The sequence below is a fragment of the Aptenodytes forsteri genome, unplaced genomic scaffold, assembly GCF_000699145.1.
Source record: "Aptenodytes forsteri isolate BGI_AS27 unplaced genomic scaffold, ASM69914v1 Scaffold379, whole genome shotgun sequence".
NCBI lineage: Eukaryota > Metazoa > Chordata > Aves > Sphenisciformes > Spheniscidae > Aptenodytes > Aptenodytes forsteri.
Window position 1 is genome coordinate 2,770,823 of NW_008794088.1, and position 20,707 is coordinate 2,791,529.

The 20,707-nt window shown below is 49.1% G+C and overlaps 1 protein-coding gene and 1 non-coding gene across 4 annotated transcripts; both read right to left on the bottom strand.

The window, feature by feature from the left end:
• Nucleotides 1-415: 415 nt before the first annotated feature.
• Nucleotides 416-13,794, bottom strand: POPDC2 (popeye domain containing 2). 3 transcript variants are annotated; one of them, XM_009274589.2, is made up of 4 exons: nucleotides 12,926-13,794; nucleotides 10,426-10,534; nucleotides 4,845-5,235; nucleotides 416-863 (listed from the first exon to the last, which is right to left on the bottom strand). In XM_009274589.2, the coding sequence occupies exons 1-4, from the start codon at nucleotides 13,468-13,470 to the stop codon at nucleotides 778-780; spliced, it is 1,131 nt and encodes a 376-aa protein (XP_009272864.1). In that variant the 5' UTR covers nucleotides 13,471-13,794; the 3' UTR covers nucleotides 416-777. The 3 variants fall into 3 exon arrangements, with proteins under 3 accessions (XP_009272864.1, XP_009272872.1, XP_009272856.1); XM_009274597.2 differs by having other exon boundaries at nucleotides 416-852; nucleotides 4,762-5,235; XM_009274581.1 differs by having other exon boundaries at nucleotides 779-863; nucleotides 4,707-5,235.
• A 5,266-nt stretch (nucleotides 13,795-19,060) lies between these two features.
• On the bottom strand, nucleotides 19,061-19,786 carry LOC103895162. Its single transcript, XR_002086126.1, has 2 exons — nucleotides 19,676-19,786; nucleotides 19,061-19,274 (listed from the first exon to the last, which is right to left on the bottom strand). It is a non-coding gene; the product is annotated as an uncharacterized LOC103895162 (transcript).
• Nucleotides 19,787-20,707: the final 921 nt, after the last annotated feature.

Below are 20,707 nucleotides of genomic sequence, written 5' to 3' on the forward strand. Positions count from 1 at the left end.
CCTGAGGTCATCCCCCATCGAGCACAAAAAAAAAAAAAAAAAAAAAAAAAGGGTTCAGGCTCTTCTTCTTGCCTACACCTGCCCCCAGTCCCAGTCCCTCCCCTTTTTTATTCCACGTGAATCAACTCAAACAACCAACCTTTCACCAGACATTGGTAACTTCTTTGAGAAGTGGTGCTTGTCATAAATGAGAAATCCTAACCCCTGGAAAAGGAATTTCTGGTCTTACTACAGTTAATGCCCAGTGGGATGCATGATATCAAATCTCCATATCATGCTCTCCATTACAAGCCCATTACCAAAGCCATCAGGCAGCCCATTTTCCCCTGTCCTTTCCCACCCGTGCCTTGAGATCACCGCAAGCCTTTCAAATGGTGTTATCTCCCTCTCCAAATCCTCAAACACCAGTAGTTTCATCTCTGACTTTAATGGGAATCATAAAATCAAAGGGAACACAGATTCTGCGAGCAGGCTGGTATCGCTTGCAGCGATATCAGTGTACCTTGGTATCAGAGCTGCCGACACACCTCAGAGAGGCAGGACTAGAAAACAAACCGGGGAAGCACACTGGGGCAGGCAGCTCTGGTGAACAACCGTGGGGTGGGAGGTGCTGGAGTGTCACACTGCAGTCTCACGCGTGTGCTTCATGTGCTCCCGAGTGTTCATGTCTGCAGGCAGACGTCTCAGTGCTTGCTAAAGAGTGTCTCTCTGGTCAGAAACCTATGTGAGCTTATGCTCCCTCGGAGGGGCTTCAGGATCAAGACAGACTGTTGTTCCCTAGAGTTCGGGGGTCTGAGTGGGAGCCAGAGGGGCTCGTCCTTTGCAGGGAGGGTGGGGGGAACTCCGGAGAAGGTTTCCAGAGGCTGCAGGAGGAAAATGAGAGCAGGGGGCGGGGAGAGAGAGAAAGAAAGAGAGCACCATTATTATCACAGGAATAATTCTTACTTCCAAACTTTTCCAAGACACAAACCTCATGGAGCCCATCGTTACCTGTCCTTCTCCCCTCCCCTCCTAAATTAGCATGCAAAAACTGCAATTGTTCAACATGTGATAATTCAGAAAATGGAGTTACCCACCCATCCTGAGGCAGCAAAAACAAACCCCTCCAAAGCACCATCTGTAATATCAGTTAAAAGCCCAGAGCTCCTTTGATTTTACTCTCAAAGTGGGTATAAACCAATTCCTACTAACTTAGATACCAAGCTACAGGCCATCAAGCATCCATCCATCCGCCTCACCCACCGGATAGAAAGCCAGCCCCCAGATGTAACTGTACAAAACCAAGTAGCAGCAGCTCCACATCGTGCAAGCACTTGATGGCAATGAACCAGAGCAAATGCAGCATGAAAAGGGGAAAAAGCAGGTGGCTTTTGGTTGTTCAAATTTTCATGCAAGGAATAAAGCTTAGTTTGCTATGGAGCATTGAGCTATACAGCAGTACACTGTTAAAGCAAGTTTTGAACAGAACCTTTGAACCTGCCTCTTTTAAACAGGCAGCCTGTAGGTTACTGAAATATCTCTCCTCCTCAGAGAAAGAATGTGCTCATCAGTGGGATATCACAGTCTGTCTTGCTTGTAAGCAGACTAGAAACTCTTTCAAGGAACCAGATGATAAGACTAGTAGGCCAATGTATCTCCCAGGAATATTTTCTTCTGCATGATCTTTGCAGCACTTTGGGCATTCAAGAATTGCCCTCCTGCAGTGTGGCATTGCAAGGTGGCTGTTGCAGCGACAGAAAATGAAAAGGAACGTGATCCATAGAAGCACTTCAGCGTGGGGAATTTAGAGAGCTGGAAGGTGATTACCCAGGTTGGAAGCTGCTGGCAAAGGAGATGAGAGCACAGAGCTGGGGACAGCCTCAGGGGAGCTCTGATCTCTGGGACCGCACCTATCCTTACTTTGAACAATGACACTGCAGGGAATACCTGTTTACTGAGGATGTTTTCACCACTTCTAAGGGAAAAGTTATGAAATTGCTTTCCCTGGGCCATGGCAGACCTGCTCAGATCATCCGCTGAGCTGTGACAAGTACCTGGCCAGAAGGGAAGACTGCAGTTCCTCTGTATCACTGATTTTTGTGGTTAGGCACTCAAGTCGCTGTGGCATCCTGTCCAGGTGTGACAACTGCTGTTGTGCTGCTGGGATGTGATGTGATTAGGACACCCCAGTGGTGAGCAGAGTAACAAGGAAGCGCTCGTTCCACTGTTATGGACACACTAAACAGACTTTGTGTTTCCTTGTTTAAGTACCTTAGAAATTAAAATACCACACTGGCTATTGTCTCCAGACTGACAGACAAGGAAGATCATCCTCCTCTCCCACCCCAAATACTGGCCTCTGAAACATTTGGGCTTTTATTGCAGGTCTGTACTGCAAGTATCAGCACACCTCGTTCACAAGATCTAGAAAGACAAAAGCTTCCAGCTTCCACTGTGTTTTAAAAGAATTGTGTGAAAGAAAGAATAGCTTTGTGCTGCGTAGCACAAGCCTTCCCCAACACACACACACACACACACCTCTTGTGTGTAGGTTTACAGTATTGACTCATTACCAAAAACAGGTGGAAACAATTCAAAAAAAGCTACGGTGTTCCTTGCCTCCTTCCTTTTTGAATTGCATTTGAAATTCTGATTTTATTGAGCTTGATCAACCAGGAGAATTCTGCCAATGACCTGAGAATGAATTTCCTTCTGCTGAGAAGACAAAATACAAGCAAAGCCTAGACAAAGTGACTTCACCACATTTACAACACTAACTGCATTCATTTTTGATTGCATCTATTCAACAGACATGCCTGACAGTTAGGAGGATGGCTGTCTCATAAATGATTCAGTGTTCCTTTCTCTCCAAGTAAGGACTGAAAAAGCTGAAAATTCATATCGCCGGCAGTCTACCAGCAAAACCAGGGACTTCACATTCCTAGGACTTCTAAGCTAGAAAACAAATAAGGATTTTTTTTTTTCTTTCTCTCTCTCTGTCTCCTTTTTCTTTTTTTAAAGAAAAAACTAAGCAAAACTCTTGCTGACTTTTTATCTGATTCAAGCAAACTCAAATACACTTGTTCCTTCCCTGGCCAGTTTCTTCATATCCCAGATTTTAAGTTTGGAGGCATGGAAGCAGTACAGGAACAGGCACGTTGACTCAACTCAGAGCAGAACTGTACAAAACAGGAAGATCTTCCAGTTCCACCGTTTTCAAAAACTAAGAACAGCAACTGGATAAAACAGAAAAAAAGGCCTCTTCCACCAGAGGCCTACTGCAAATAGCAAGTGCTGTCTGACCCAGACAGCCTTTTCATTTAGAGCAGCTAGGAGGGACGGTCCCCTTGCCGTCACAGCGGTGGGGCTTGTGCAGAAGCACTACAGGGTGTGGAAGATTACTGCAGACTTGTCAGGGCTCGTGCCAGGATTCACTGTGTCCTGCTTCATGCTCCCTGCCAGGGAGTCTGCAGCCCAAGCATTTGCAGCCCAGAAGTAGGGCGCAGGGAAGACCAGGGTGTGATGGTGCACTGTGTTCAAGGATGCCTGCTGGAAGATGGTCTCCCCAGCTGCAGCCCAGCCCTGCAATTTCCTCCCTGCCATGCAGACACAACTGGTACACAGGCAGTGGTCACTTCTAGGACAGAAATCCCAGTCTCAGGCTTGGTGTCTGGCAGCTGGATGCCAGAAAGCAGCTATTATGGGGCAGTGGCAGGAATGCACGTTTTGGGGTCTGCAGCTGGTGTGCAGCAGCTGGCGTGCAGCGGCTGGCTAAAAGTAGCTCAGCGTGGAATTTCTCTCCTGGCCACTTGGATCTGAATTTCAAGCATTTCATGAGCCACCCTCCCATCTATTTCTGTTCGCCTGCATTGCTCCTCTGCCCCAATATCCACCAGGCCGGGAATTTTTCCCTTGCAAGAGTAAAGAGTTGGCATTTTGGAAGAGAGCATCTCATTCCCACTCACCGGAAAGCAGAGTTTGGGGTGTGTTAAAACAATGTTTATTTAGCCTGTCAGTCCACCCAGGGTCATTGGAGGCAAGAGCTATACCACACAGGGCAGTCTTTTCAATACCTTACTAATCCGGCTGAGCCAAAGATCAGCAGCAAGAAGGAGGACAGAGCAAATGCTGGGATGAGCTGTGGTGGGCAGGGGGAGGAAGGACTACGAGCTTTCCCCCCCTGCCCAGATTGAGCACTTGCAAGGTGTACAGCAAATCCCCACTATCAATCCGCTGTAAACCCTGGAGCTGTTCCTACCCCTGTCAGTGTATCCTGGGTTGTCTGCTCTCTCACATGCAGATGTCTTCCTCAGCTCAATACTGGGCTATCTCCAGGCACAGCTCTACCTCACGGCGAGCCAGGTCGAGCCCTGTGGTGTCTCCGTGGGCACTAGTGTACCACCTGCCAGCCTGGACGCCATTTTGGTTTCTCTGCCTCCCCTGAGGGATGGAGAGAGGACAAGGCAGGGAAGAGCTTCCTACGGCTGGGTTACCCTCCCTTCCACCCCACAGTGCGGCTGGTGCCTGGAGTCAAGCCTTCAACCCTGCTGCTTTTCCTTAAGAATCACACAGCTGGAGCCCACCTCCCGGGATTCCTTGGGGCAGCAGGCAAAAAAACACTGCGCAGGAGCAAACCCACGGCAAATGAGGGCAAGAGGCTGGGGGCCGTCGCTCTGCCCGGGCAGTTGCATCGCGGGAAGGACTTGCTTCCGCAAGCGGGTACTTACGCAGGGGTCCCACACAGGGTGAGGCGTGCCCGTGCCAGCAGTGCCCTCACTTCATATACTCCCCTTCGCTCACATAGTCCATAAAAGACCCCGGCAACTCAGCAAAATCTTCCAAGACAAGACTGGTGGAGTCCTCACCCAGCAGGTCACTGTCAGGCCGAGATGCCCGGGGCCGTGGAGCCGGTGGCGGCGGCGGTGGTGGCTGCGGAGGGGGCTCGGAGGCACCAGCCTGGCCAGAGGCAGGTGGTGGCTCCTCGCAGTCCTCTGACTCCCCCTCGGAGGAGGCTGGCCCGAGGACATGGTAGAGGCTGGGGAAACTTCTCGTTGAGAGCTTCTCTGAGATGTCGGATGTCGAAGGCCGAACTTTGGCGAAGAGCTTCTCGTTGAGGGAGTAGAGCTTCTCTGAGATGTCGTAGCCCAGGTGGGAGGAGAAGAGCCGGGCAACATAGCGGTCCTTCCTCAGGAGGAGATACAGCTTCTTCCTCGGCCAGGTGATGAAGCTGCAGTCGGTCTCGGCCGTCAGCGTGACCTGTGGGGCAGGGATGGAGCGGAGTAAGCCCTACCACCCAGATAGGGGTCACCGGCCTCAGGGCTGCGTGCTTCTCTCCAGTTAAGGACCCCAGCCCCTTTGACGCCTTGCTCTCCTTGGAGACGACAGGGCTGGAGAGCCAGATTGCCCAAACCAATCAGATAAATCCTGACCCACCTCTGCTTCCTCTCCCCAAGGAGCCAAAGACCAGGTTTTTCTATGCAATTAGCAGCATGCCCTTGCTTAATGTAGCCACATGACTAGCTACGTTTCACCCTCTCACTTTCAGATGTTGCTCCCTGTTGACACCTGAGCGATGTAGCTGAAATGAGCAGGGTGGCACAGATGGCCTTATCCCTCTACGGAAACGTTATGGAGGGAAGTGTTTCTGTGTGCCCAGCTGGCCCAGGTCACCCTGCCGCTGGGTCGCACACCCCCTGCTCCAAGAAGGCCCTGGGTATGGCAAGGGCCACCTGGAAGGCTTGCCTGGTCACCCTGCACCAGAGGGACATCCTGTCTCATGAGCTCTGCCAGGCGCTGTAGGGCTGAATGGCCTTGAAGGATGCACGGCACAGCTCAGTGAGAGAGGAAATAAAAGGGGTTTACTGTGTTTGTGTGTAGGTAGGGAGCTCACTCGAGGTTTTATTGGGCTGATTTTAGAGAACGTTTCATTTTGCTTTGGGTTTTGGCAATGCAAACAGAGCCATTTGTCCCCCTAGCTGTAAGATCAGACTATAAATAATAAAAAACATTATACAACACGAGTGTATATTGTAATATATAAATTTAATAATAAAAGGCAAGAAACACAGGAAGGGTCAAACTGCCTTGGGCCAAAGAAGAACATCGAAGTGTAATGGAGACACCGACATGTGAACAAGAGCCGAAGCCAAAATATCCCGGGGGCTCCCTTTCACTCTATATCCAGGGGTCTCCTTGGCCAGCCACCATGGCAGAGGGCCACTGGGAAGCTGAACATGGCTTGGCTGCATGTGTGTGTCCTTGGGTTTGATATTTAATGCCACTGCCATGCAAGCAGCTGCCTTACGAAAGAAATATAGGAGATAAAACCTGAGAACTTTCCCAGGATGAGGTGAGCGAGAGGAAGGGTCACATGAAAACTGAAATGACCAGAATCTCATTTTCCTAACCAATTGCTGGCACAGCAATCGAAAGCCTCTGCTTCTCATGAGGGATTAAGTGAGATGTAACAAAGAAACCTGCCTCCTAACCAAAGCAGCAGGACAGATTTCAGTCATGAATCCCCCCAACACAAGTGCTCCGGCATCAGCAGAGCCCATAATTCAGCTTTCTGAGGGGAAATGCCAGCCCTGAAACCCAACTCCTTCAGACACCGAGAGCTAGCAGTCCTGTGGGAAGACGACACAGCCAAAGCAGAAAGCTCAAGGAAACTGGCTCTCCTTGTAGACCAAGTCATGCTTCTGCCATTTTTCGGTGCGCTCAGGATTGAAACTGCTCAATCCAGAGAGCCATGGGGAAAACTTGGGCAAGAAAAACCTTCCATGTCCTCCTCCAACAAAGTCCCAGAGTCAAATAGGCACTTTTTTAACCAAATGATTGTGATGCTAGGAATAAGGTTGAGATATGCCACAGAGTTTTATTAACTAGTCAGGTAAGAGGGACTAGTGGGTTAAACAGCTGCCAAAAGCAGCACATCACCATGGCTAAGCACGGCCATCAAGAGTAATGTCCTGCCAGGAACACGGACTGGTCAAGTCTCACCTGCTGAATGCTCACACAGGCTACTACTTCTTCATGCTCCTCAGTAAGCAGACGTGGGTTTTAGGCATTTCCAGCACATGGCTGCAGCCTTTCCCCACCTAGGACTCGACCTCCCCATCCTGGTGCCAGGTGCAGCCGACCTCCCTGACCAGCCCTCTCTCGCAGAGCAGGAGAGGGGCCAAGAGTGTGATGCTGTCAGGGCTGGTGCAGCCTGGCACCAGCTTGCTCCCGAGCTGTCTCACGCACCACAGATAAAGACACTCAGGAGGTCTCCCAGCCCCTTTGACGCCTTGCTCTCCTTGGAGACGACAGGGCTGGAGAGCCAGATTGCCCAAACCAATCAGATAAATCCTGACCCACCTCTGCTTCCTCTCCCCAAGGAGCCAAAGACCAGGTTTTTCTATGCAATTAGCAGCATGCCCTTGCTTAATGTAGCCACATGACTAGCTACGTTTCACCCTCTCACTTTCAGATGTTGCTCCCTGTTGACACCTGAGCGATGTAGCTGAAATGAGCAGGGTGGCACAGATGGCCTTATCCCTCTACGGAAACGTTATGGAGGGAAGTGTTTCTGTGTGCCCAGCTGGCCCAGGTCACCCTGCCGCTGGGTCGCACACCCCCTGCTCCAAGAAGGCCCTGGGTATGGCAAGGGCCACCTGGAAGGCTTGCCTGGTCACCCTGCACCAGAGGGACATCCTGTCTCATGAGCTCTGCCAGGCGCTGTAGGGCTGAATGGCCTTGAAGGATGCACGGCACAGCTCAGTGAGAGAGGAAATAAAAGGGGTTTACTGTGTTTGTGTGTAGGTAGGGAGCTCACTCGAGGTTTTATTGGGCTGATTTTAGAGAACATTTCATTTTGCTTTGGGTTTTGGCAATGCAAACAGAGCCATTTGTCCCCCTAGCTGTAAGATCAGACTATAAATAATAAAAAACATTATACAACACGAGTGTATATTGTAATATATAAATTTAATAATAAAAGGCAAGAAACACAGGAAGGGTCAAACTGCCTTGGGCCAAAGAAGAACATCGAAGTGTAATGGAGACACCGACATGTGAACAAGAGCCGAAGCCAAAATATCCCGGGGGCTCCCTTTCACTCTATATCCAGGGGTCTCCTTGGCCAGCCACCATGGCAGAGGGCCACTGGGAAGCTGAACATGGCTTGGCTGCATGTGTGTGTCCTTGGGTTTGATATTTAATGCCACTGCCATGCAAGCAGCTGCCTTACGAAAGAAATATAGGAGATAAAACCTGAGAACTTTCCCAGGATGAGGTGAGCGAGAGGAAGGGTCACATGAAAACTGAAATGACCAGAATCTCATTTTCCTAACCAATTGCTGGCACAGCAATCAAAAGCCTCTGCTTCTCATGAGGGATTAAGTGAGATGTAACAAAGAAACCTGCCTCCTAACCAAAGCAGCAGGACAGATTTCAGTCATGAATCCCCCCAACACAAGTGCTCCGGCATCAGCAGAGCCCATAATTCAGCTTTCTGAGGGGAAATGCCAGCCCTGAAACCCAACTCCTTCAGACACCGAGAGCTAGCAGTCCTGTGGGAAGACGACACAGCCAAAGCAGAAAGCTCAAGGAAACTGGCTCTCCTTGTAGACCAAGTCATGCTTCTGCCATTTTTCGGTGGGCTCAGGATTGAAACTGCTCAATCCAGAGAGCCATGGGGAAAACTTGGGCAAGAAAAACCTTCCATGTCCTCCTCCAGCAAAGTCCCAGAGTCAAATAGGCACTTTTTTAACCAAATGATTGTGATGCTAGGAATAAGGTTGAGATATGCCACAGAGTTTTATTAACTAGTCAGGTAAGAGGGACTAGTGGGTTAAACAGCTGCCAAAAGCAGCACATCACCATGGCTAAGCACGGCCATCAAGAGTAATGTCCTGCCAGGAACACGGACTGGTCAAGTCTCACCTGCTGAATGCTCACACAGGCTACTACTTCTTCATGCTCCTCAGTAAGCAGACGTGGGTTTTAGGCATTTCCAGCACATGGCTGCAGCCTTTCCCCACCTAGGACTCGACCTCCCCATCCTGGTGCCAGGTGCAGCCGACCTCCCTGACCAGCCCTCTCTCGCAGAGCAGGAGAGGGGCCAAGAGTGTGATGCTGTCAGGGCTGGTGCAGCCTGGCACCAGCTTGCTCCCGAGCTGTCTCATGCACCACAGATAAAGACACTCAGGAGGTCTGGGAACATTCAGTTCCACAGAAATTAGCTCAGAAAACGCTGCAGATGTCTTTGCAGGTTGCATGCCATCCAGACAGCCATTTCCCTGCCAGGAGCACTGGGCAGCCATTGTTCTCTCTGCTCAACTCTCAGGCAAATACAGTCCAGGAGCTAGCAGCAATCTGCTGCCGGATTGAAGCCCTGTGCAAAACATGAGATACCCCCACCCCTAGCACAACCATGCTGTTGTTGCCCTCTCTACCCCATTATCTTGCCCCAACATCCCTATTTCTGCTGACGAGCTGTAGCCCTGTGCCACAGTCACACGGTCAGCCACCTCCTGCAACTGTTCCTCTTGCAAGGCTGTAATCACTGGTGATGGCATAGCTTTCAGGAGCGACCGCCATGGGCCAAATTCAGACCCGAGGAAAGCAGATTCAGAGAGCTGCCCTGGTTTAACCAAGTCTGAACGTGGCTGCCCTCATGAGAAAGCATCACCATTCCCTCATAACTGTCCCATGCTCCCAAGGGCTTAGCAAAATCCCTCCTCATATGCCCTAACTGACATATTCTAGATTGACATCCTGACAGGGATCAGCCTGTCCTGGGATGTGAGTTAAAGGCAGAGAGATGTGGGCTTAAGTAATCTCCAGAAGGAAAGCCAAACAAATACTGTGGAGTGTTGACAGCAAGAGCAAAATCCTTTCAGTTGCTGCAAATAAGAATTGGTCTGGCCTCTCAGCAAGGGATTCTTCTGCTCAGAAAGAACCATATTCGGGTATGAATCCTCCTTTCTGCTTCTCCACCCCAAACACATCACCATCAGAAACTTCTGTGAGGAACAGGATATTTATGGATTTACATCACTGCTGCATATTACCACGGCTGCCATCCTGATGCTGGAATGATGAACCCTGCTAGCAGCATGCAGGGCAAATGCATCAATACAGGTACTAGGGAACGCTGTAATGGAAGAGAGCCAGCAATCCGATACTTCGTCTCCCTGCTAAACTGGAAGGAGCATCACACTCCACCCTCCCTGCTATCAGCTGATAGTAGGAGCATGCACGGAGGTCTTCAGAGGAAGGTAGGAAAAAAAAAGGTAACACAGCTGATCACACCATCCTGTGCTGGCTAAACCATGAGGAAGGGGAAGAAAGTATTCCCAGTTAGCTTTGAATGGCATAATGAGCCCCCTCCGTCCCCTTCTCAGACATGCAACGAAGCAGCAAGGAGCGAAGCTGGGCTGTTGCGGGGCCACACCGGGTTACCTGGAAAGTTCCTTCCTCAGAGGGTCGCAGCGACTCCCATTCTGGAGAGTCCAGGAACTGGTACGGAAAGACGTAGTGAAGGAATTGTCCGTCCTGGCTCACTCGGACCCTGCAGAGAGGACAGGTGAGGCGCACAGGCTTAGGCCACAAAACAGATGTCACACAAACCTGATTAGCTCACACAGTGTGCAGGCAGCCGGTCCCACCAGGGAGGAAAGGACTTCTCCTCATCTCACGCATGTCTCATACCTTCTCCGGGACAGCTGCAGATGCTCCAGTCTATGGGGCTGTCCCTCCTTTCTCTGTGGGAAATGACATTTGCTGCCGCTTCCCCATATTCCATCTGTTTTCTGTTTCCTGCTACAAACCCAGCCCTCACAGGTGTAATGCTTGGTCCTAAACTAGGAATTCTCAGCCCACAAGACTGCTGCTGCTTTTCAGGTACTTCTAAGCCAGCGTGTGGCTCTTTGTACTTGCATCTTCTTCCTGTCCCCAGGGTTGCACGAAGGCATTCCCTGCCTCGATGCTGGGAAGCTGTTACACACAGAACCCCCAAAAATCGCATTGACCATCTTTCCTGACACATTGCGCTGCGAGCTCATAGTTTGCTGCACGTTACCATTCAATGTCTCTTGGCCTCCCAAGTATCCCTTTCCCCTACTTTTGCTACAATTGCCTATCGATGTCAAGGTCAAACTTGCACCCAGCTCTGCTGTGGGAACAGAGAAGGAGAGCTGCACAGGCCTGGGGCAATGGCAGGGCACTCTGGAGCTCTATTTGTAGCTCTGCCACCACCAGATTTGGGGCCTCTTGCCTCTCTGTCGCCACATTCCCCCGTTGCATGATGCACAAAGGCAATTCTTGCTTTCAGGAGTTACACTGTTGGCTTCCAGTCAGCTGGGAGTGCTGCCTGGAAGGGTCAGGGATCGCGAAGCAGGTTGCCTGATCCAGGCACATTCTGCATTTCCAAGCCCCCCTTGTCTTGCTATTGTTCAGTTTAAGAGGGGGCACCATAAGAGTAGCAATGCTCTGCTGGGTCAGCAAGGACCTCACAAGGCAATAGAGTGGGTACCAGGAAATGCAAATCCAATCCCATCTCCATAGTGCGTCCTATACTGGCCAAGATGCATACTTCCCACTGCAAAAGAGAGCAGAACAACTACCCCACCAGCACTGGCTTACTCTCCATTGCGGCACTTTCAAGCCCACAGAGCAGCATCAGATTATCCAGTGCGGGGCAAGACAGCACAGACTCTTCCCCACTAACGTTATTTGCAGATATGGTAAACTTAAGAGCGAGCTGCTCCGCACAAACATTTGGTGAGGGGAGACACCTAACGGAAACACACGTACCCAATTTCCTCCCAGTGCTTTGCCATTCAGCACTGGTCAGTGATCCCAGGATGCTCTTAACACATCCTAGAAAAGGGACAAACACCAAAAAAAAAAAAAGAGGGACAGGCCTTCTTTACACACCCCCTCACCAGAGAGGATGGACCACCGCAGTAAAACACGAGCCCCAGGTGATGCCGGGTTTGTCTTCCCAAAGGAAAATCCTTGTGAGACACACCTCCTACAGCTCAGCACTGCTCCCATTTACAGATCTCCTTCCTTTCCCACTCTCACTTGACATTAGTGCCAAGTGCCTGGCAGCAGCTGGGAAGCCAATATCATTACTATTTGTATGCATTTGGATTTTGCAAATCATTAAGAGAGATGCTCATAAAGGCATGCCACAGGATCTCAGGTGGACAAATGCCAGTACTTCATCAGCACAGTTCACTCAATAATCAAATCCCCAGTGCGACTATCTAGAGGTCCCTGAGGTCCTCCTTGGTGGTCCAGAGGAAGGAACATCATGAATGCATGACAGCACAGGGAAAGAAAGAGGCCTGATGTGGCAGGATCCACCACAGGAGATCGCGCTCTCTTTTGACGAAATGACCCTCAGAGTGAAAAATTTCAGACCCCTGAGGGTTGAGGTGTTTGGAACAGGGGTGGAACCTCTCCCTGAACACTGCTGGCCAGGGGGAGCAGGTGAACTGAGGACTCGGTGTACTCAGTGCACAGCCGTTCACGCCACAGAGGTGTGCCTGGTAGCCCCAGAGACCACAGGTCCATAAATACTGCCTTCCTGCCTCGAGAAACACTCTCTCGCAGACAGCCTGCTCCCATCAGAAATAAGATCACTTTAAAATGACAGAGAAAGAGGTAAGGATTCCCCAACAGTGCCACAGGCAAGGCTGAGCTGGCCACTTCACTGTACATAGCTTGATTCTGCAAACTGTTGCCTGAAATATTCTAGTTTAGAAAAACAAAAGAAAACAAAAACAACCCCCAAAAGCAAATTACCCCTCTCCCCAACAAACAGATGCATATCTCAAAGCCCTTTCAGAGGAAGGAAACAATCCTCACCCCAGTTTCTACAGAGCGTGCAAAGAGAACAATAAGCCACAGCGCTTTGCTGTCAGACTCTGTTCAGAAACAGGAGAGCCTTTACCTGCCAGACAGCAGCAATGAGAGGCGGTCAATGGGCGTCTTGCCCTCCACCGCGTAATTCTGGTCTCTGACTAGCGACTGGACTTGCTCTTCACAGCACTTCACGATTTCTTTGTAGACTTCCAGGGGCACCTGCAAGGGCAGGTACATGGTCTTATAGAGGAGGTCAAACTCTTCCGGGATGGTGTCTCTGCGGAGCCGGTAAGCCAGGTGAGCCAGCTGAAGCAAGCAGGTGAGGACGAGCAGCATGTTCCAGACGAAGATGTCCAGCCCGCAGGCACTCAGCCAGCCCCACAGAGCATAGCAGAAGTAGCCTGGGGCCAGGAGGCCAAAGATATAGAGGGACCCAAAGATGCCACTTCCCCCCATGTAACCCAGGAGGACAATGCAGCTGGCCAGCTGGTAGGCTGCTCCTTCCATAATCTCCTTCCAGGCATCACACACTGGAGGCTGGAGAACAGCCTGGTCCCAGGAGAGGCTGCTTGCACTCATCCTTCCCCACTCCCCACCCTCCCCGGCCATCCTGCGCTCAAAATGAATTGTCATACACAAAGGGTGCTGCAGAGGTCTGAAACCAGAGCTGCTGGGTAGCTGTTCCTCCTCCTCCTCTTGAGCGCCAGCTGGTCCCACAGCAGCGCGCTTCAGAGCGACATGTTAAAGTGCCGCTGAACGTTTTTGCACCCGAAAAATCCCAAAAGGGATCGTTTCTCCTCTTTGTGGCTCACAAACTGGTGGCTGGCCCCCTCCTTAGCCACACCAGTGAGAAAAGGAGCTGGCAAATATGAGGCCAAAAGAACTCAGTGAAAGAAAGAGTAGAGGCCATTAGCTGGAAAACTTGCAGACAGGACAGAGATCTCGTTGCACTGCCTCTCTCGCCTGCCCTCCGGCAAATGGAAATAGCGACCGTGAGAGAGCAGCGGAGAGAGCTGGTGTTGAGTGTGGAATGTGTATCACTTGGCAGCGGAAAGGAGAGAGACCCCAAATGGATAACCATGTTTGGAATTGAAATCCAAGGAGCAAAAGCAGCGAGGAGAACAGAGAGCAAGCACGCACCCGCTACTTAACATAACTCAGGCACCCAGATAAGCCTGGCGCAGTGCGAGGAGGGGAAAGGAGAGGGGAAAAACAACCAGCTTATCGTGGCGAGCTCCAGCCGCACATGGGGCTCCGCACCGCCCTGCGCTCCTGCAGGAGAGTGACTTTCACCCAGCACAAAAAAGGAAAAAGGTCAACCCCTTCTCCCGCTGTGGCTTGTAGCAGTGGCAGGGACTTAGCAAAAGAAGAGAGGCTGGTCCTCGAGAAATGCTTTCCTGGCGCTGCAGCACAGCCTCCCCTTGCTCCAGGGAGCTCCATCTTGTGGGGCGTTTTGGACCAAGGGGCACGAGGTAAAGCTCTGCACGGGCAGACAGTTGTGATTGCAAGGGATAAAGCTAGAGTAAATGAGCTGCTGGGACCCAGCTTCATCTGTCACAAAGAGGAGACTATCCTGCCTAAAACTTTGGGAGTGTAACGCTTGGAAGCATGTTTTGCAGGGAAATCCTAGTTGAGAGGGGATTCTCCCACCCCACAGATAACAGACTCTGTTGGGAAGCATCCTTGGGAAACGTCATCTCACATTTTCATTTTTTTATAGCTATTTGGAACCCCCCAGACCTTAATTTAGCACGAAGAGGAAAGCGAACACTTTCCACTCGGGTAACCCAGGACACATGCACGAGGGGGACCCGCCGAGTTCAGTCCTCCGTGGTCAGCCACAGAAAAGACGCATAAATGCAATTTCTCCCCTGCTTTGAGAAACACGTTATCAGTCATACAGGCAGGATCTGCCCCGCTGCCAGGAAGCAGTTACATTTCAGGCATTGACGCAACCTGCACAGTCAGTCAACAGTATGAAGTCAGCCTGCATGGGTCAGTGGAGTAGAGATAGGGTTTCAAGGGTGGTCGTGTTTCAGGCCGAGCTTGCAGCTGCCCTGCCTAACATGCCATTCCCAGTGGCACCATTCACTTAAAGACACACTAATCGCCTCTTCCACTAATAGTGCTCTGGAATAACACTGTCTACTGGGCGAGGCCGAAGCAATGCTTTACGGCAACAACAAAGAATTCATCATGGTCTTGGACAGTACAATCTATCTCTACAACGATTAGCCCACGTGCAACACGGAGCGGTACGACTCCCAAGAGCAGCAAAGGCTGTGCCATCTTGACAGGTTGCCACATGGGAAGGAAACAAGACAAATTAAGCTTTGCACAGGGCGTGAGTACGATCCACTCAGAAAGATGCTTTCTGTTAAGGGTGAAGTGAAACAGGGAACCTTGTCTCCAGTGGTCCCTTATTTAAGTGAAGAAATAAATCCTACTGACTGAAGCAGAACAAGGCTCAGCTGCAAGAGGTATGGAGAAATGAAGAACTTCATTTCTCTTGACCTTCTCTGCAAAGAGGGAGGGATGATCTTATAGCCAAAGCACTACAACAAAAATCTTGGGAGCCAAGTTCTGGTTTTCATACCATTGCCATGTACTTGCTAGATGATCCCAACAACAACTTGTCTACCTTTAGGCCTCTGAAAAAAACCCAATATTATAAGGGGCCCTCTTTCCAAGATAGGCTGACATTTGATACAATGGGGAGTTGGCATATCAAGATTGGGAACACTTACGAGAAAGATACTTTACATAAGATCTGTGACACAAAACTGAACTGCTATGAATAGCAATGTAGAACATTAGAGGAAGCATTCTGAGAAGCAACACTGCAATTTCTCCCACCTTTCCGTACCACCAAAAAACTTTTGCAGCAACATCAAAGAAAGTGACCAAAAAAAAAAAAAGTTATTAATTTCATTCCTCAGTTAGGTAAATTCCTGAGCTAGAAAATACTCTGGAACACAATGTTAATGACTCGTTAGGACAAAGAAGGTGCTTCCTCTGGCGTCTTCCAGAACATGGGCAGTGGCGTTGCAGTAACCCCAGAGGCGTGTGCCGGGGTCGTAGTGCTGCCGGGGCCAGCGCCGTGGGCGAGGACGGCCCGTTGGACTTCCCTGCGGAAGGCAGACTGGGAGCTTTAAACCCACAGCAGTCACAGCACAAAGCTCTCACTAGAAACTACACAACTTTTCTGCTGGGGCTGAACGTGACGTCGTAGAGAGAATGATACAGCCTTTTAAAAGGTAGATCTCTGAGCACACGCTAGAGATTAATTTCGGTGTTTTCAGGCCCAGTTTTTTAAAAGGAAGATTTGTAAATTGATTGAGCCACCAAGGCTCAAATCTTCCTTTCTCCCTTGAGAGTACTGTGGCCATACGGACCGTCTTCACAGCACTTTCAGTTTTCCACCCAGCAAGAGTTCAGAAAGCTCTTCATTTTCCAAAGAGAAATTTTATTTTCATGCCTTGCCTTGAATTAGAATACATGCCTCCCATCCAGGGATGCTGGGGTTCATCCAAGATGAGTGTTCAAAAGCCAATACTGATTCAAGGGGAAAGCAACACAAGTATTAAAAGGGAGATGCCAAGGCCCAAAACAATTTGGAATCAAGAGAGCAAGTGCATAGAAAACACCCGAGCAGCGTTAAGACTCTTCCCTGGAAGGCGGCACATAGGCATTACAACAAAATGAGTCTGTGAAGAAGAAAAATAGACACGTCAAGCTTTTCAGCACTGAAACTGGCAGTGTGTGAACAGGTACTCCACTGATTTCCCCACTTACAATGAATTCAACCAGTAGCACTTAATATTTAGCCCCATGCAACGATGCAATCCAGGTGCGGCCTGCACTATGTTTGGCAAATAAATCCTCTGTCCCTGAGAGCAGCACCGCACCGAGAGATTATCCGTCCCAAATCTCACAGCAGCTAAACGACTGGCTCTTTTGCCCATCCTCAGGACATCTACAGGTTCACTGCTGATCCCATAAGCTAGTCCAATCACCTGTGTTGAGGACACCAAGACCTTGGTGGCTTAAAGTCAGAGGGGGCATAACCAGACATCTCCTTTTTGATTTATTATATAGTGCATCGCTGGCATTAGTCTGCAAAACTGTTACTTACACACTAATAAACCCTGTAGCTCCAAAATAGCCACCCGGTGTTTCAAGTCACATTCGATTTACAACTACTGGGAAAGGTCTAAAGCCTGCTCCAGACAAGCTCATGGTGAATCGCAAAGGGACAAAGATGGCACGTACTGTATCTAGTTGCACTGCTATATAGTTTAGTCAAGTTTCCTGCTACTGCTGCGTTTCATGCCCTCGCAGGTACACCAAACACCCTGTGCAGGGCAGTGTGTGTCACCAGCTCCATCGGTAAGTAGTAACACAGTGCCAATAACTCCCGCTCCTCAAAACAAGCCTTGAATCCACTCCACGGGAATCCTGTAGTAACAGATTAATTAATCTGCTCAACAAGAAATACGATTTGACTACAAGGGTTTTTTTGTTGTTACTTGAAGTATAGAGTTGTCCAGTATCCTTTCTGTACCTGTTGCACACAGGTATCGCGGCATCCCACTCATCATCTTCCTTCCAAAAACTTTCTAAAGTATCTACCATGCTTTTACCTTCATGCAGGCCTAGATGTCCCATTTCTTAAGTTTATAGAATTTGTGTAAAATTGTACAGGGACCCATTGTTTCTTTTCTTGACCCGATTTAAACAGCAGTCCAATCACTTGACCACTGCCAACCCCTGCCCTGCTCTTCACTCTGTGGCTCCGTTTCCACAGTTTACCCAGACTGGACCTGCTACCACAACGCTGGTGCTCGCCCACCTTTTAACGTTCTCTTCAGTTCAAGCTCTGACACGCATTGATTCAACAACAAATGACCTTATTCAAGTTTCCACCTCAAGACGACAATAAACGCCAGGAGGAGCACCAGGTCCTGCTCCCCAGCCAGCCACAGCGCCGCAGAAGGCTTTGAACGCTTTTTGCCAGAACTACACCTGCGTCCCTTCTCTTAGGCTGGAAGCCAACATGGGCACAACTCTTACCTCAGGACAGGAGAGCAGACGAGCAGTGTAGAGCCAAGTCTAACAGCCCGGCTTGTCCCCTGCAAGCATTTTAGAGTACACTTCCACAGACTCCGGGACCTTCATGAAACATTCCTGGAAGCAGAGTCTAAACTCTCTTCACACAACTTGCGAGTCTCGGCAGAGACGGTACCAACTGTCGCATACTAAACGTTTACAGCCTACTCACTGCTAGCTTAGAATATGCAGGGCCCAGCAGGCAGAGAAATTATCACGACTGCACCCATCCGTCCAACAGGATCAAAGCCAAGAGAAGAATCCAGACAAAGCACAGATTTTGTATCTTCCAATTTCTGAAAAGAAAACTCAGCAGGAGGAGAGGAAGTAATCAGTGATGCCATCTTAAGCAAAGTCAGCTCACCACAGGAAGAACAATGTTAGGGTTGCACAGCGACATAGTGTGAAACCAACAAAGTCCCACGTGTAACAAACTATCAACTGCACTTTTTTTGCTCTAGATTGTTAAGAAGGAACCAAAGGCCACAACCACCTTCCCACTGTCATGTCACACAGGTGAGAAAAAAAGCCAGAAAACAAAAGCCCATGCGCGCCTAGCACGAGACCAACACAACAAAAACTGGGCATAAAAAAAAAAGTTTTTCTTTCAGGCAAGTGACCTGTACGTACATCTGCAGTCCTCTGCTCCCTTTCCCTTGAAGAACTACTGGCTCAAGAATTTGAGTTTGATATGCGAAGTACTTAATTCTTCATTTGAAGCTTGAATCCTAGGGTAAAGCTATTCAAAAAAAAGTTGGAAGAATTCTAACGGGACAGCAAATCCAGTTCTGACTCTAAGGAAAGTTCATTTCATAAGGCTGTGGTCATCTTGTACAAATACAATTACACCTAGCATCACAAACAGCACTACAAGCTTCAGCGTGGCTTTGCTGAAAGCAGTAACAGGGCAGTGTTACTAGCACAATTTCTCAATTTGCATCAGCGGGAAAACCCACCGAAGGCCCATCTGTTCAACCACACCACCAGAGTAATCAGTGTTCTCGTGTCAATGAGTAAGCAGGCTTTTCTCATTCTCTCCATTCCTACAGCACAGTGTTTTCAACGAGGAGGGCACTGTCATTTCTTTACTTAAAAAGAAACAGAAGTCAGGAACACCGGTCATTTTCAGACTTTTATTTAGAGGAAAAAATATATTTTCTATAGCAGCGGTCAAGAACTAACAGTGGAAAAGCCACAGACGCGATGCACAATCTATCATTAGAGACTCTTCATAAATAGATTCTTTGTTTATATTTGTTCTTTGAAGTAACTTGCAGAAATAATGTATTTTGCAGCTTTCCAGAGCACAGTCACACCACAGACATCATCTAGAAGAGAGAGGAAAGACAGCTTCACAAAACATGGATTTCCACTGGATACTGAGGGACAGTTCAACAACCAACAAAAAAACCCCAGCGACAAACCCACAAAACCCAGCCCCCACACTGCCCTAGCATCAGAAATCTAAGTTGAAGTTCAGATCTATTAGAAGACAACAGAGGCAGAACCACACTCTGCTGCTGAAGAGCTACTCACAAAGGCTGCATACTGCCAGAAGGCTTCAGCACCCTCACAAGGGCAGCAGTACTTACTCTAGTGTCAGTGAGGATTACTTTGCCTTCCCCCTCATAAGGAAGACACCCTTGCCATCACGAACAGTACTCCGGGCCTTCCAGAGGCACCAGCTGAGATGCCAGGGCACGTCAGAGCTCCTGAAGGCTATACTCACCACATTCACAGTCCTGCTCATCTCACTTATATCTTGAAGCCCAGAGCTCTCATACACTCTTTGTGAGCTTCGATCAGGGGCCCACAGTTTTCTTCCCCCTTCTCAATGATGCTGCAAAACAAGAAGATTTCCAAGGTTCAACAACAAAATATTTGCTTACTATTAGTCAAAGCCACAGAACTGACAAGCTGTTGGGGACAATCAAAAATCCCTATTAGGCTCCAGAGATGTTTTTGCCTATCCTGTCCAGGGTAGCACTGTTTTAGAAAGTATAATGCTGTCTCAAAAAGGTGCCCAAGTCTGGAGCTGTGCACTCAAAACTCTGATGAAACACGTAACAGGATTTCCTATTAACAGGCCAGAGTCTAGTCTAGACAAGTCTAGACAGGCATTCCTTATACAACACAAGGCTGTCGCATCACTTCTTCAAGTATGCTGATCTCGTCAGCGACCAGTTTCAAATCATTCAGTACGGAAGCAACAAAATTTCTCCAGTAAGAGACCAATACAGAATAGGTTGACCAGTAAATGACATTTTAGTCCAGCTTCAGTTGGTATCTAGGGAACCTGAAGCAAAAAAAAACTGTCCAGCTACTCTTAAAAAAAATTATTTACCACGTATGGTAACTTTTGATGTTACTCATCCATCCAAGTGCCTAACACGTATTCAAATAGCGGTAAGAGCCTACCATCGTTGGTATAGCGCGTATACCACAAAAGCAGATCAGACTTGCTCTTTGATTGACTTGCAGGGCACGTCCTGTCCCCAGAGATAGGGATTCCACCACGCTGCAGAGCTCAGGTCACAGGTCTGATCAACCCTCATCTGCCAGATTACGCTATTCTTGCTGCCAAAGGAAGAAACTACCAAATTTTGAATAACTAATATCTTATTTTTTAATCATTTAAGTTTTATTAGATTAAGTATGGACAGGTGTGCTGGCCACCCAGGGCAACTCCATCTGACCCGGGACTTGTATCCTACCACCCTTTTCTTAGAGAGCCCTGACCTCTACCATGTAACTAGACACC